Source organism: Zootoca vivipara, chromosome 14, assembly GCF_965207765.1.
Source record: "Zootoca vivipara chromosome 14, rZooViv2.hap1.1, whole genome shotgun sequence".
NCBI lineage: Eukaryota > Metazoa > Chordata > Lepidosauria > Squamata > Lacertidae > Zootoca > Zootoca vivipara.
Window position 1 is genome coordinate 43885008 of NC_142597.1, and position 15828 is coordinate 43900835.

The 15828-nt window shown below is 47.3% G+C and overlaps 2 protein-coding genes across 4 annotated transcripts in view; one reads left to right on the forward strand and one right to left on the reverse strand.

Moving 5' to 3' along the window:
* PIGL (phosphatidylinositol glycan anchor biosynthesis class L) overlaps nucleotides 1-8967 on the reverse strand; it is a 44386-nt gene extending 35419 nt beyond the window's left edge. The window contains exons 1-2 of the mRNA XM_060283068.2: nucleotides 8660-8967; nucleotides 5964-6063 (exon numbers count right to left, since the gene is read on the reverse strand). Coding sequence (XP_060139051.2) covers nucleotides 5964-6063; nucleotides 8660-8927 — 368 coding nt within the window. The 5' untranslated portion in view covers nucleotides 8928-8967. The remainder of the gene's footprint in view (nucleotides 1-5963; nucleotides 6064-8659) is intronic.
* Nucleotides 8968-11417: 2450 nt separating this feature from the next.
* The window catches only part of NCOR1 (nuclear receptor corepressor 1), a 100309-nt gene continuing 95898 nt past the window's right edge, over nucleotides 11418-15828 (forward strand). For all 3 annotated transcript variants that reach the window (XM_060283058.2, XM_060283061.2, XM_060283060.2), the window contains exon 1: nucleotides 11418-11518. The gene's annotated coding sequence lies outside the window, so the exon portion shown is untranslated. The remainder of the gene's footprint in view (nucleotides 11519-15828) is intronic.

Consider the following 15828-nt stretch of genomic DNA (forward strand, 5'->3'; position numbering starts at 1 on the left):
AGCTCATACCAAAATAAAAACTTAGTTGGTCTTTAAGGTGCTACTGAAGGAATTTTTTATTTTATTTCAATGGGAAAGTTCGCTTCAGTTTATGAATGTTTCAGTTTATGAACAGACTTCCGGAACCAATTGTGTTCATAAACAGAGGTACCACTGTACTTCCCTTGATCTCAATGCTATATTTCTGTTGATGCAGTCTAGAATAGCTTTTTGTTTTGCTTGTTTTTTTGCTGCTGCATCACACTATTTACTTGTGTTAAGCTTGTGATCTACTAAGACCCCTAGATCCTTTTCGCGTGTGCTACTAGCAAGCCAGGTGTCCCTCATCTTATATCTGTGAAGCTGGTTCTTCTTCTCTAAGTGCAGAACTTTGGAAGCAGCTGGCGAAGGGTTCTGTGCCGGGAGCGGGAAGCTCGCCTGCTTACACAAATCTCCTCTCTCGAACTCTCATTATTTTCTCTGGCAGGGACCAGGCCAGGTCAGACGTCATCAGCCGCAATGTTGATATTTATCTGCATCTCGCTGCAAGGGGGAAAACTGCAGATGTAGCTGTAAAGGACAGCCTGCCGTTCTCAGTCACCGAGAAGATAGGGTGGGGAAACAAAACATCTCGTAGAGTGCAGAGGAATAAGAAGAGGAGAACGTGGTGTCCTTTCCTTTGAGTTAATAACCGACTTCAGTTGGGTGGGTGGAGCAGAGAGAAAAGAAGCCTTGAAAATGTATCCTGTTTACATCCAACAGGGCAGAATGCTCATCGACCCAGAGCCCTGGCAGAAAGGTCTGATTTTGAGGGACAAGTGTGGTTTAATACAAACAAAAGTTTCTGCTGTGAAAAGGAGACAGTACAGAAGCTTCTTAGGACTCCTGCTGGATCAGGGAAAGTCTCCATCCCTGGACCAGCATCCTGAGCCAGACGTCCTCAGGAAACTCACAAGGAGATGGGAGAAACCAGATTCAGATTCCTAGATGTTCAGCTGGCAAGCCCACAGCCCCCTCTAGGCTGGATGCTGCGGGCATTTGGATATTCAGAGTATACTGTCTCCAAGGATGGAGGGTGTATTTAGCCCACAGGGCTAATCCCCCCCTGAATATCAATCACTGGCGATTATGAGAGGTGACATAGCAGGCGACTTAATACAGATCTAGACCAGTGGTCCATTCTAGCTCAGTACTGACAACAGCTCTCCAGGGTTTCAGCTTAGGGCTCTCTCCCAGCTCCGCCCAGAGACACTAGTTGTTGAACCTGTGAGCAAAGCAGGTGCTCCACCTCAGAACTAGAACCCTTCCCCTAAAAACAAAGCAAGATTCTAGTCCTCATGGTTCTGAATTAAGCTCTGGTTTGAACAGACTCAGGAAGATGGTTTCCCCCCCAAGTCAGACTGTTATATCTACACTGATTGGCAGGAGCTTTCCAAAATTTCAGGCAAGGGGCATATCCAGTCCTACCTGGCGATGCTGCCAAGAATTGAAACCGGAAACTCTACTGCAAAGCCAGGGCCTTCTTTCCTATCATCTGCTCCCTCTCCCTCTCCCTCTCCCCCTGTAGCACCCCTACATTTCTGAGGCCTGAACTGTCAAGGGGCCCCCTTCCCAACCAGCAACAAAGTCTGGGTAACCACATTTGTTTGTTTGTTTATACTATTAAATTTATATGCTGCCCTTCATCAAAAGATCTCAGGGCAGTTCACAGAATAAAATACAAGATAAAACACAAGTAAATACCACAATTAAACCAAAGCAACCAAACAATAACACACCCTCCTACAGATACGTTTAAAAGTCTGTAGGATTAATCAGCCAAAGGCTTGGTTGAAGAAGAACGTTTCCGCCTGGCGCCTAAAATATATAATAATAATAATAATAATAATAATAATAATAATAATTTATTTATACCCCGCCCATCTGGCCGGGTTCCCCCAGCCACTCTGGGCGGCTTCCAACAAAACAGAAATTCTAAAATACAGAAATCCATCAAACATTAAAATACAGAGATCCATCAAACATTAAAAGCTTCCCTAAACAGGGCTGCCTTGAGATGCCTTCTAAAGGTCTGGTAATTGTTGTTCTCTTTGACCTCTAGTGGGAGGGCATTCCACAGGGTGGGAGCCACTACCGAAAAGGCCCTCTGCCTAGTTCCCTGTAACTTGGCTTCTCGTAGTGAGGGAACCGCCAGAAAGCCCTCGGAGCTGGACCTCAGTGTCCGGGCAGAACGATGGGGGTGGAGATGCTCCTTCAGGTATACCGGACCGAGGCCGTTTAGGGCTTTAAAGGTCAACACCAACACTTTGAATTGTGCTCGGAAACGTACTGGGAGCCAATGTAGGTCTTTCAGGACCGGTGTTATGTGGTCTCGGCAGCCGCTCCCAGTCACCAGTCTAGCTGCCGCATTCTGGATTAGTTGTAGTTTCCGGGTCACCTTCAAAGGTAGCCCCACGTAGAGCGCATTGCAGTAGTCCAAGCGGGAGATAACTAGAGCATGCACCACTCTGGAGAGACAGTCAGTGGGCAGGTAGGGACTCAGCCTGCGTACCAGGTGGAGCTGATAAACAGCTGCCTTGGACACAGAGTTGACCTGTGCCTCCATGGACAGCTGTGAGTCTAAAATGACTCCCAGGCTGCGCACCTGGTCTTTCAGGGGCACAGTTACCCCATTCAGGACCAGGGAGTCCTCCACACCCGCCCGCCTCCTGTCCCCCACAAACAGTACTTCTGTCTTGTCAGGATTCAATCTCAATCTGTTAGCCGCCATCCATCCTCCAACCGCCTCCAAGCACTCACACAGGACCTTCACCGCCTTCACTGGTTCTGATTTAAAAGAGAGGTAGAGCTGGGTATCATCAGCATACTGATGGACACCCAGCCCAAACCCCCTGATGATCTCTCCCAGCGGCTGCATATAGATGTTAAAAAGCATGGGGGAGAGGACAGAACCCTGAGGCACCCCACAAGTGAGAGCCCAGGGGTCTGAACACTCATCCCCCACCACCACTTTCTGAACACGGCCCAGGAGGAAGGAGCGGAACCACTGCATAACAGTGCCCCCAGCTCCCAAGCCCTCTAGACGGTCCAGAAGGATGTTATGGTCGATGGTGTCAAAAGCCGCTGAGAGATCCAGCAGAACAAGGAAACAGCTCTTACCTTTGTCCCTAGCCCGCCGGAGATCATCGACCAGTGCGACCACGGCAGTTTCAGTCCCATGATGAGGCCTGAATCCTGACTGGAAGGGATCCAAATGGTCCGCTTCTTCCAGGCGTGCCTGGAGTTGTTCAGCAACCACTCGCTCAATCACCTTGCCCAAGAATGGAAGATTTGAGACTGGGCGATAGTTGGCCATATTGGCCGGATCTAAAGATGGTTTTTTAAGAAGCGGTTTAATAACCGCCTCTTTCAGCGGGTCTGGGAAGGCTCCCTCATGGAGAGAAGCATTTACCAACCCGCGAAGCCCATCGCCCAGCCCTTCCCGGCTAGCTTTTATAAGCCAGGATGGGCAAGGATCAAGGATTACATCCATATGTAATGAAAGCAGCAGGCAAACCTCCCTGGGGAGCATTCCACCATCAGGGAGCCACTACAGAAAAGGCCCATTCTCATATTGCCACCCTCTGGACCTCTTGTGGAGGAGGCACAGAAAGAACGGCCTCAGAGGATGAATGCAGAGTCTGGGACGGTTTATATGGGGAGAGGCAGTCCTAGAGGAATTGCGGTCTTCAATGAGGCTGTTCCCCGACAGATCACCGCCCCTTCACAACATCTGTGCTACTGATTCCCAAACGTTGGGATTATTGAAATATCTATAGAACAAAAAATTAATCAGTTTGAGTTGTGTGACACAAATTTGGTCTCTTAGACTCAAGATTTTTAAGCAGTGCCCTAAAGTCACTTCCGGGTCTCTTCTGAGATTAGGAGCCCTGAAGCTTAAGTTTCATTAACTTCATAGGAGATCCGTCCCTGCTCTCCCCCACCCCGACCCTCCTCTTGGGAAACTGTTCTGCATTTTTGCACCGTTTTGTTTTTTACTCAATACAGCAAAAGGGGAAACCCCCAGGGTGCTTTGATTACTCAATGCAGAGAGAAAAGGGACCTATTAACTGGAGCAAAGGGGCTCTGGAAGAACCGCCACAAAACGTCAAGGAGGAGAAAAGAAAAAACACAACCGCAAATGAAAAGGAGAAGTGGTTATTGCGTCCGTACGATGATCTCAGGGCTCGAACGGGAAACGGCAACGAGCCAGGATGATGGGAAACTTGCGGCCCTCCAGATGTTGACCTCCAACTGACATCATCGCCCCAACTACTGGCCATGCTGATGGGCACTGGAGCCTGATAACATCTGGAGGGCCACATGTTCCCCCCTCCCTGATCTGCAAAGAGGCACTCCCCTCTCTCAGGAGCGGGTGCCTCTTCTAAATAGAGGCACCTCTCCATCTCTTGCATGCAGTAGGGAATTAAGATTCCTGCTGGAATCTACAAATTGGAACATCAGGCAATTATCAGTAACCGGGAGCAGAGGATCCATTGCTCCATAGAAAGTGCTTGATCTTCCCCAATATCAGAAGCAGAACAAATTGCTCTGCATGTTTTGCTAGGCAGAGAAGTTACAAACCCATTGGCCTTTTCCTGCTTCACCCAGCGCAGACCTTCACTGGTCTAAACAGAACGCATCGTGTTTCTCTCAGATCTGTGTTTCGATCGCCCCTCCCTGACTTGAGGGAGAAGTCACAGGGTCACTGGGGCTGTGGAGCCTCCATAGATACAACACTGCAAGGCTGAGTCACTACAACTTCCTCTCACTTTCCCCGACCGGGCAGGAATTGCAGCACTGGGATGGACACATTTGGTGGTGATGCTGTGATTGCAACATCGGATTGAGACCTGAGATCACTTCCCTAGTGTACATTTAACATGCAATGACCCCTCCCAAAGAGTCTTTGGAACTGTAATTCCCCCCTCACGGAGCTACAATTCCCACGGCTCTGGACAAACTACAGTTCCCAGGATTTGAGGGAAACCCAGGATTGGCTTTAAACACATGGTGTGCACATGACTTTGAGAGACTCGGGTCCAAATCCCAACTCAGCCACAGAGCCAACTGGGTGGCCAGTCGCTTATCTTTCACTTAACCCACCTTGCAAGGTTGTTGGGAGGATAAAACGGGAAGAGGAGAACTGAGTACACCATGGTTGAGCATGGCGGTAGATCAGATAAAGTACATCAGATAAAGAACAGAAACCCCGTAAGTTGGATCTGCGTGCAACAGCAACACTCATTGCTTTTCGATTTGTCCAGTAGGGATTCAAACAAATGAATGGAGGGTGATAATGCTATCAATGGCTACTAGCCACGAAGGCTATGCTCTGCTTCCACAGTGAGAGGCAGTGATGCTTTTGAACCTCAGTTGCTGGTAAGAAGGACGCTCTTGTGCTCAGGACCTGCTTGTAGGCTTGCCACAGGGATCTGGGCTGGCCACTGTGAGTTTGGGTTGCCAAGACTCAATAGAGGACAGGACTTCTGTGCCTTTAATTGCGCTGCTCTCTTTTGAGTCTGGAAACCTTAAAGAGAAACCAGCAGACCCTTTGTTTAATTTCCAAGCAAAGGGCCTGCTGGTTTCTCTTTAAGGTTTCCAGACCCAAAAGAGAGCAGGGCAATTAAAGGCACAGAAGTCCTGTCCTCTATTGAGTCTGGCAACCCTACTGTGAGGGCAGGATCCTGGGCTAGATGGGCCATTGGCCTGATCCAGCACAGCTCTCCTTATGTTCTTATGTTGCTGGAAACCACAGGAGAGGAAAGTCTCAAATGGGGGAGAGCACTGCTGCACTCAGGTTCTGATTGTTGACTTCCAATAATAGGCAGCTGGTGGCTCTGTCAAAACAGGCTATTGGAATGGATGGGCCGCTGGCCTGATCCAGCAGGGCTCCTCTCATGCTCTTATAACACCGGCGTTTTACAGTAAGTGTAGAAAGCTACCTGTGGTCAATGACGGTCACATTGGAAGGCGGGATCCCTAGAACCAAACAGCTGTCCAGGAGTTCCTTCTTCCGGACATCCCCTTGGCTGTAGTAATTCCCTGGAAATAAGAAGGAAGACAGCAGTCACACTCTGCGCCACAGAATCCTCCCTCCTGTGGGAAATTAAAAGCACCAAGGGAACCGGCAGCTTGCATTCAAATAACGGAGCAAAGAAGGGAATATTAAGAGATTTTCCTGAGTTTAACAAAACTGGTGACGTTAGTCTGCTGCACTGTAAAAAGAATTCTACAGCACCTTAGTACAGGCTGGTAGGTTTGCCAGGATATGAAGGCGATAGGCTGCAGAGGTTGTTTTTTTGGGGGGAAGGCAAGGAGTAACATTTGGAATTTTGAGAGAGTGCCGTGGGCGCCAGTCACAAAATGGCTGCAGCGGGAGGGGGAGGGGCATGTATAACACAAAATGGCTGCCGTATCAGAAGCGAGACAGGACCACGAAACGGCGCAGGCATGCACCTTCATCTGTCACCGTCCGCCATACACTCTCTTTGCATCTCTCCTCTGTTCAGAACAGAACGTAGGGCTGGGGTCCAATCCTGGCAACCCACTGAAACATGGGCATGTTTAAAAGAGTGCGTTCGATGTGGGAGAGGCGTAGCCAGTAGAAACAGGAACCAAGCAGGAAAGCAAACAGCACTGGGGATTTTTTGAAGGGGACATTTACTGAGACCTTTTGCAGGTACCATAAAAGGTGCTGTTAGGTACGCTGGCACCCAAGGAGGCTTGCACTGGAGACCCCGGAACCAGAAAGTAATCTGAAAAAGCGAAACATATTTGGCCAACTGGGTTGAGTTAAGAGCTTGGAGTCTGTAAAGCTTCCAAGGGAACTTTTAATGTCTATTTTTTTATAAAAAGGTATCTATAATGCTAGGGTTAACTGCAGGTCTTGAGTGAACTTCTCAATCCTGCCAATTTCCTACCTATTTATAAGATTTATACATGCCTCTTCTGACTCACACACCAAAATGTTCAAATTAGAGGACGTTGTTAAAACCTTAACATAAGGAGAGCGCTGTTGGAATAGACCAGAGGCCCAACTGTTCTCGCAGTGGTCAACCAAATGTATACAGGAAGCCCGAAAGTGGGGCCTGACCGTGTTAATTTATAAAATCTCAAGGTAAAAGCAGCAGAATAGGTACAGACACAAACATATACGTATATATGTATTAGAGACGTACACCTGCAACAGCTGCCCAAAAGCATATAGAGAAGAATAATTGCTGAATAATTCCAAAGGGAGGAGGGTCTCACCACTAAAAAGGCCCTGCTACATTGGTCTTGTTCCCCTCTGTTATTTTTAAATTGCAATTTTTAGATTGGAAGGGAGAAGAAACTATTTTATACAAGGTCACTGGATTTCTTCACCAAGGCCAATGCTGCCTGCTCTGACTGGCAGTGGCTCTCTAGAGTCTCAAGCAGAAACGGGTCTTTCTCATCCCCTACTATGTGCTAATTGTTTTTAAAAGAAAAGCTGGAGATGCCACCGGTTGAACTTGGCACCTTTTGCAGTTATGCTGTACCCAGTTAAGGAACAGTGTGTGTGTGGATGTCGTGGCCTTTGGAAACTCCCCCAGCCACATACCTCTTCTATTTGAAGACGACCGCCCCCCCTCACTGGCCTTTACTTTGCTTTTGCCTGGCTGGAATGTGTCCCTGAACCCTAATAATACCTCTTGCTTGCCTGGGTGGAGAATAGACAGCAGTGTGTAGAAACTAGCCTACTGTACAAATGGCAAAATTTACATTTGTTGCTGTGCCCATTCTTGCCTCTGGCCCCACCTTCCACTGGCATGGTGCCCCTGAAAGGTTGCCCAGAAGGGAATGTGGCCCTCAAGTTAAAAAAAGGTTCCCTGTCCTTGAGATAAGCAATGCTTCAACAATCTACCCTCTCATATATATTTATAAATAAATAAATCTCTCACCATTTCATGTAAGCTGGCTAGTCAAACGTTGTTGTATGCAAATAAATAGTAGTAGTTTCAATTTTGGGGAAAAGTGGCGTCATCGCGGGAGACCGTTGCCTCAGAAGAGCGAGGAACATTCTCAGGGATGACGCACACCCTGGCCAGCACCTTTTTAATCTCCTGCCCTCGGGCAGAAGATATAGAAGCATGATAAACTGCATCAACAGGTTAAAGAACATTTTCTACCCATGCACCGTGAGGCTGCTGAATGGACATACTGTAATTCTTCCATCACATACTGTAATTCTCACTTAGCTGGCACTATATAATAAAACAGTAAAAAGTTAAATATAAAATAATAGAATTCTCACTTATATATTCTCACTATATAAAATAAATACATAATATTGGCATAAAACTAAAAATAATAAACACACTGCAATATATTAATTATTTATAAAATAAATATAAATATACAGTATAAATATAAAATAAATATAAAATAAATATAAATAATTATACAATAAATAATATACTGTACAGTATTCAGTAACATTGACATGATTCATAATAATCCTGTGACGTCAGAACGACCTGCGCGCGCACTTCCGATCAATATAAAATGGCTGCTGCAGCGTGATGACGCCACACGCACAGCTCCGGAGAGACGGGAGCGCTTCGAAACCGGACGTCACGGTTGCTTGGCAACGCTACGCTAGCCTCCTCCTCCTCACCTGTGGACCCGCAGAGCAGCCATAGCCTGGCTTGAGCCAAGCTGAGGATGGTGGGGGCGAAGAACATTGCTTCGTCATCAGGGTGCGCCGTCACGAACAGGGCGCGCGTCGCGTTCTCTTCGCGCCGCAACGCCGGTCCGTCAGCGAAGAGCCTCCGGCCGCTCCCCAGCCGCCACCTCGCTCCGCGGTGCCGCCTCAGCCACCAGCAAGAAAGCAGCCATAGCAAAGGCAGAGGAAACAGCAGGGTGAACAACCCTGTTGCCACCATGACGGGAGAAGCGGGAGAAAAGGGGAGCGCCACACATAAAGAATCCGGTCAGAAACTCGTTCCGCGACGGAATGGTTCCCTCTGTTCTGTGGAAAAGGGCTCTCTCCCGAAGAGAGAAGGCGAAATGCAGGCTTCCTCAACCTCGGCCCTCCAGATGTTTTTTGAGACTACAATTCCCATAATCCCTGACCACTGGTCCTGCTAGCTAGGGATCATGGGAGTTGTAGGCCAAAAACATCTGGAGGGCAGAGGTTGAGGAAGCCTGGTGAAATGAAATTCACACCAGAATCAGTCTGAAGTTTCTTGTGGGGTGGAGTGACCTGGACCCATGCATAAACAGGATAGCAGAGGTTTGCAACAATCAATAAACTCCCCTGACTGCCCTTCAATAAACTCGCTTCCCCAAACTTACCTTATGAGCCTCCTGCATCAGGCCAAAGGGCATGAACTAGTCCAGCATCCTGCTCTCACAGTTGTCAACCAGATGCCCCAAGGGGAAGCTTCTCCCCTTCTGCGGTTTCCAGCAACTGGCATTCGGAAGCATAGGCAGAGCTAAGCCATTGTGGCCGGTTGATAGCCATTGATAGCCTTCAACGTGGATTTGTCCAATCTTTTTTCAAAGCCATTGAAATGGGGGTCGCAGCGATTTCCATACTTTTAAACTCTGCACTGCTTGAAGAAGTCCTTTTTTATATATCCTGACTATTCCAACATGCAGCTTCACTGGATGCCCATCACTTCTAGTGCTTTGACAGAGAAGAACTTTTCTTTATCCACTCCCTCCATGCCATGTATAATTTTATAATTCATCATCAGACTTTTTGCATTAAGGAAAGTTACAGAGAAAAGCACTGGAAAATGTGGAATGATGCTTGGCTTGGATGCAATGAAATCTAGCCAATATCTCCCAAGCCCCCTGCAAATGAATCAGGATGAATGCTAAATAAAGAGGTTGACTGGCAGAACCCTTCATTTCAGTGTTATGCATTATACATCTTCAGGCCCCGACTCATTCAGTACTCTATCCTGAATCTTATACAGATGGCTAAAAATAAAGCTATCACCAACTGCTTTTAAAAAAATCAACAGAGGAAAATCCTACAATCTTTATGTATTTCATTGCTGGTCTTCGTATAGATTTTTTTGTAACTTCTATTGGCCAGCAGCCAAATAATTATAAGGTTGTCAGCTTTTTATGGACATAAATTATGTGTTTCCTACAGCTAAATAACAGGTAAGAAAACAAAGGTGAACTTTTGACCATCACTACAATTCCATACCCCCTATTGATTTCTTCCTCTTACACTCTTAAAGGTACAGAGATGCTGTGCTTTAAGAAAAAAAATGAACAGCAAAGAAAAACAAGCTCAGCAACCTTGATAATATGGCATATTTATTTGACATTAAGAATGTGTATGTTGTGGGATGGGAAGACACAAACTTTCTGGTTATATGCTGGCTGTTCTAATCAAAGTTCAATCCAGGAAATGAGTTTGGCGGTTGTTTAGTGAATTATGGGGAAAGAAACACCTGCAAGCTGGTGAGCACTCCTAATGCTGCTGTCAACCAGCATATCAACTTCTCTCAAGTAGAAAAATATATTTAAAAGTATTCCCCATGCCCCTCAACAAAACACCTCAGGGCTGAATAGATGGAATTTTGGATTTAAATGGTATTTTCAGCACCCTCTTTAGATGAAAATCTGTTTTCCTCCGCTTGCCTTCAAAATGTGACAAGCAAGCGGTGCTGCATGGGGGCGTTCCTCATTCTGCTGGGTAGTAGCTGTACTTTTGCATCCCAAATCTTATCTGATTGCTTCCCCTGCTTGAGTGACCGACTGCAAGAGAGGAATGGGCTCCTGAACCATTAATTGCTTGCTTAATTCCTTTTTCCAGCCAACTATTAAAGGTGCAGAAGCCCCGCCTGTGTGACATCCGACCAAGCGACTTCATTTTTTATTTTTGTGTGATTTCCCCACTGGCTGTTCATCGTTTCCCGGAAGTCTTATCTGATGCGTGTCTCGCTGCACCTTTCTTACCTCTATATACTCCCGACCTCTCCCTCAGAACCCCGCTCTCTTCCACTCCTCTCTCTTATCGCGTCCGTCCCAATCCTTCTCTCCCATTGGCCGGCTGCTCAGAGCCACGCCCCTCAGCCCTTTTTAGCTATTGGCCGAGGGCTGCCGTCCTGCTCTCCCGGAGAGGGAGAGATTGCTGCTTCGCTGCCGCGCAGGTCCTAAAAGAAACATAGAGAGCTCCCATCACCCAAGCACCCATTTCAAAATGCACTTCTGGAGCGTAAAGAGAAATAGAGGGAGGGTGGACATGCACCCTAAGCCCCTTGAGTTGAGGTGTATATTCTCTCCATTGTAATAACTATTTCGCATGATTGTTAGGACGGCTGCTATACGGAGCTGCCAGGACTCTTCGCGGTGAGGGAGAGGGAGGCGGGGGAGGAGTGGGCGGAGCCTCCGCGGGCCGGAGGGAGGGGGAGGGGACGGCGGGGAGGGAGGGAGTCAAGATGGCGGCGGTGTTGCTCCTGAAACCGCCGAGGTGCTGGAGGAGGAGGAGGATGGTGAAGATGGGGATGAGGTAAGGCGCCCGGGGAGGGGTCGAGGAGGCGGAGGCGAGGAGGGGGCAGCTATTAGCCCCCCCCATTGGGAGGGGAGAAGGAGGGCGAAGGGAACGGGTGGGGTCGGATGGGGGAGGGGAGGCATCTGACAGGTCGGGTGGGGGAGGGGTGACTGGAGGTGGGGGGAGGGTAACTTAAGGGAAGGGGGGCAAATGGGAGGGGAGTAACTTAATACCCCCCTACCAAAAAAAGGTTGACTTAAAGGAGGGGGATGTATCCGCCTGAGCTCTTACTCAGAGTAGACCCATTTGAAACTGGGTCTACTCTTGAGTATGGCTAAGTGAGGGGTGGGGATTTAAAACGCAGAACTGAAAAGAGTCTGGATTCCCTCTAGGAAGGGAGCCTCCTCCTGGTAAGTGTGGCGGCCCTATAGGGCGATCCTTTAAAGAACATCTTCTTATGATCATCATGATCATTAACTGAATTTTAATGACGCCAGTGTAATCGAACAAGAAAGCTCACTGGAGTTCAAAAGAAAGGCGCGTTATCTTCAAAAGTGTTTACATAGGGCTGGGAGGGGTAAACAGGCAGTATTTGGGGGACGGAGACGGCGTGGTGGATCGTGTCCCAGTATTTAGTTGCGTTGCACTCTTTGCTTTTAAACATCCTCCGAATAAACCTCTTGAAGAGTAATGGGGATGAGTTAGCTGCCTGCGATGATTTCAGTGGGTCTACTTTTGAGCGGAACTTAAGTTTGATTCCAGCCTAAGAGACAGCAGGGGCGGTTCAAGGCATGTTGATTGAGGATTAAGACTCCTTTAAGCTCAGCGGGGTCCTAACTGCGGTCCTAACTACATCAACTCAGGAATGAGTCCTGTTGAATTCCAGAAGGGGTGTGTAGGTCTTACTTCCAGGTAAGAGAGTTATGGGGTTAGGATTGCAGTACAGAAGTACAGTATAGCTGAAAAGACTGAACTCTTAAGCATGTTTTCTTGGGAGTCAGCCGTGATCTTTGTGTGTGTGTTTTTTTTATGATGGAAGCCTTGGAGGGCAGTTTTTATCCATTTAATCATAGACTCATAGAACTTTAGAGTTGGAAGGGACTCCTGCAATACAGGAATCGCAACACGAGGACCCCCCCCCCATCCAATTTGAAAGCATAGGAGATCCCGCTTAGCTTTGCAAATGTTCTAGCAGTTTAATTGCTGCCTATGGGAGTAAATAGACAGGGGGGGGGGATTCCTTCTTCCTTCCCAACTGAGTGGACAGTGCAGCCCTATATATCTCTACTCACTCACTGGGGCTTGCTCCCAGGTAAGGGGGCATAGGGTTGCAGCAAATTTGCTCAGAAGCTTAAGCATATTTATTCAGAAATGAGCTTCTTTTGCATTGAGGGGGCGGGGCTTTCTCATAGGAAGTGTGGCTTGTATAGTACTCTAAACTCTACTCAAAATGGACATACTGTACTGAAATTATTAAGGTAGTCATGTCCCATTATTTTTGGTGGGTCTGCTTTGAGTAGGAGTAACCTTGAAGGGCAACCCTGTGTGTTTTAGGATGGCAGCTTTCCTCATGAGTAGACCTGTCTGGTGGGGTTGACACCACCAGTTTCTTTTGGATTGATCCCCAGGTTGATGAAGCCTGCAATCTTTGCTCAAAAAGCAAGACCACTTATGTTCATCTGGCTTTTATTCATTACTCCTGAGAAAGTGCACCTTGAGTTCCTGCTTTATGGAGCAATTCTGTTCACATTTGCTCAGAAGTAAGACTCAGTGGGCCTTACTTCCAAGTAATTAAACATAGATTGGTTGCAGTTCCAATCACAGTTACAGGTAGATAGCCGTGTTGGTCTGAGTCGAAGCAAAGTAAAAAAATTCCTTCAGTAGCACCTTAAAGACCAACTAAGTTTTTATTTTGGTATGAGCTTTCGTGTGCATGCACACTTCGTCAGATACACTGAAACAGAATCAACCAGACCCTTATTTATATTCAGAGGGTGGGGGGTGGGCCTGTTGATGGCTGTTAATGACTGTTGATGACTGCAATTGGTCCTTGGGGGGGGGGGGAAGCAAGGCACAAAAGAAAGCTAGATCATGCATAATGAGGCACAAAAGAAAGCTAGATCATGCATAATGAGATAAGAATCCGATATCTCTGTTCATCCCAGGTGGCTCCGTGGTTTTAAGCTTGGTAATGAGTCCCAATTCAGCAATTTCTCTTTTTTGTCTGTTTCTGAATTTTTTCTGTAATAAAACAGCTGCTTTGAGATCTTGTATAGAATGTCCTGGGAGATTGAAGTGTTCTCCTACTGGTTTCTCTGTCTTCTGGTTCCTGATGTCAGATTTATGTCCATTTATCCTTTGGCGTAGGGTTTGGCCTGTTTGTCCAATATAGAGAGCTGAAGGGCACTGTTGGCATTTGATGGCATACACAATGTTAGACGATGAGCTGTTCCAATCACAGTTAAACTGTTGGTAAACCTCATGGAAGAACAGTTGTGTTGGGGTCTTACTTCTGTTGGCGTCCAAATAGTCCTCCCACCAGCCTCGGGCCAGTATGGCCAAGCCTCTGGGATGATGGGTTAGTAGTGTGTAATGGTTAGATTACCCCACTAGGACCTCGGAGACCAGGGTTCAAATCCCTGCTTGGCCATGAAACTCAGTGGCTGTGAGCTTGGGCCAATCGCTCCCTCCGTATTCCCTTATACAGTACTAACCTATCTGGGTTTTGAGATCCTGGGGGCAGGCCCTTGCCTCAGTCCTGCCACCATCACAGGCGTGCTTGGTTGGGTGGCTGCTCCCAGACTTTGGCTCCCTCCTTGTTGTCTTCCCACCAGCAGGTGAAGAATTCCTCTTTTGAGGATTGAATGCTTTGAATGAAACAGCTAGTGCTGTTTTTATTGTAATTATTTGTATGTATTGTGTATGTATATAGCTTCATCTCTATCTGTGGGATGCGGGTGGCGCTGTGGTCTAAACCACTGAGCCTAGAGCTTGCCGATCAGAAGGTCGGCGGTTCGAATACCTGCGATGGGGTGAGCTCCCATTGCTCGGTCCCAGCTCCTGCCCACCTAGCAGTTTGAAAGCATGTCAAAGTGCAAGCAGATAAATAGGTACCACTCCAGCGGGAAGGTAAACGGTGTTTCCATGTGTTGCTCTGGTTCACCGGAAGCAGCTTAGTTATGCTGGCCACATGACCCGGAAGCTGTATGCAAACAAACGCCGGCTCCCTCGGCCTATAAAGTGAGATGAGTGCCACAACTCCATAGTCGTCCGCAACTGGACCTAACGGTCAGGGGTACCTTTACCTTTACTTTTACCTATCCATGTTTAATTGCTTTTTAATGATTGATTTTTCTGTGATTTTAGCGGTTCTTGTTTTTATCTGCAAGCTACCTTGAGTCCCGCCAGGAGAACAGGCAAGGTATAATTATATTTAATAATAATAATGAAAGCAACAATAACAACACCAGCAAATCCCATCAGCCACAGCCACCTGGCTGGGGGCTGATGGGAGTTGTAGTCCAAGACAGTTGGAGGATACCTGGCTGGGGGCTGATGGGAGTTGTAGTCCAAGACAGTTGGAGGATACCTGGTTGGCAAATATGGAGATTGGAGTAGGCATAGTTTAGGGGGGACTTGACATGGAAAAGGAGTGGATTATATTGGTCCTGGGCAAGACTAATATAACAGGGGGTGCAACTTGTAATCTTGCCTGCATTGATTCTGCAAGCGAACTCCCCTGAACTCCATGGGGCTGACACCTGAGTAAACCCATATCACACTGTGCATCTCCTTCAGATGTCAATGAGATAACTACAAAACTTTTAGAAGACATCTGAAGGCAGCCCTCTATTGGGAAGTTTTTAATGTTTGATGCTTCGTTATGTTTTATATATCCTGTAAGCCTCCCAGGGTGGCTGGGGAAACCCAGCCAGATGGGTGAGGTATAAATATTAACATTATTCTTATTTTGCTTTCTTTCTTTTTCAATGCCATGTGCGTTGGCACATGGATGCCAATGTCTCATTAACGCTGCTCTTCCAGTTTTATCGCGCTCTGTCCGAGGATGTGTCTAGGCTTGGGGAAAGAGGTGGAACAGCCGAAGAAATCAACGTGCAGCATGAGACAGGGGTGTTTTGCTGATGTTTTTTGGGGAGAGCAACAGCAACAAAAAAGAAAATAATATTTCCAGTGCAACATGGGCGAGTATAGAATGAAGGGACTGAGGGAATGTTTCTCCAGATGATAAAGCTATTGGTGGCTGCTAGCTGTGATGGCTGCGTGCAGGGTTCGAAATTAGCAGGGCGCCAGGTGCATTTTGCGCCTAA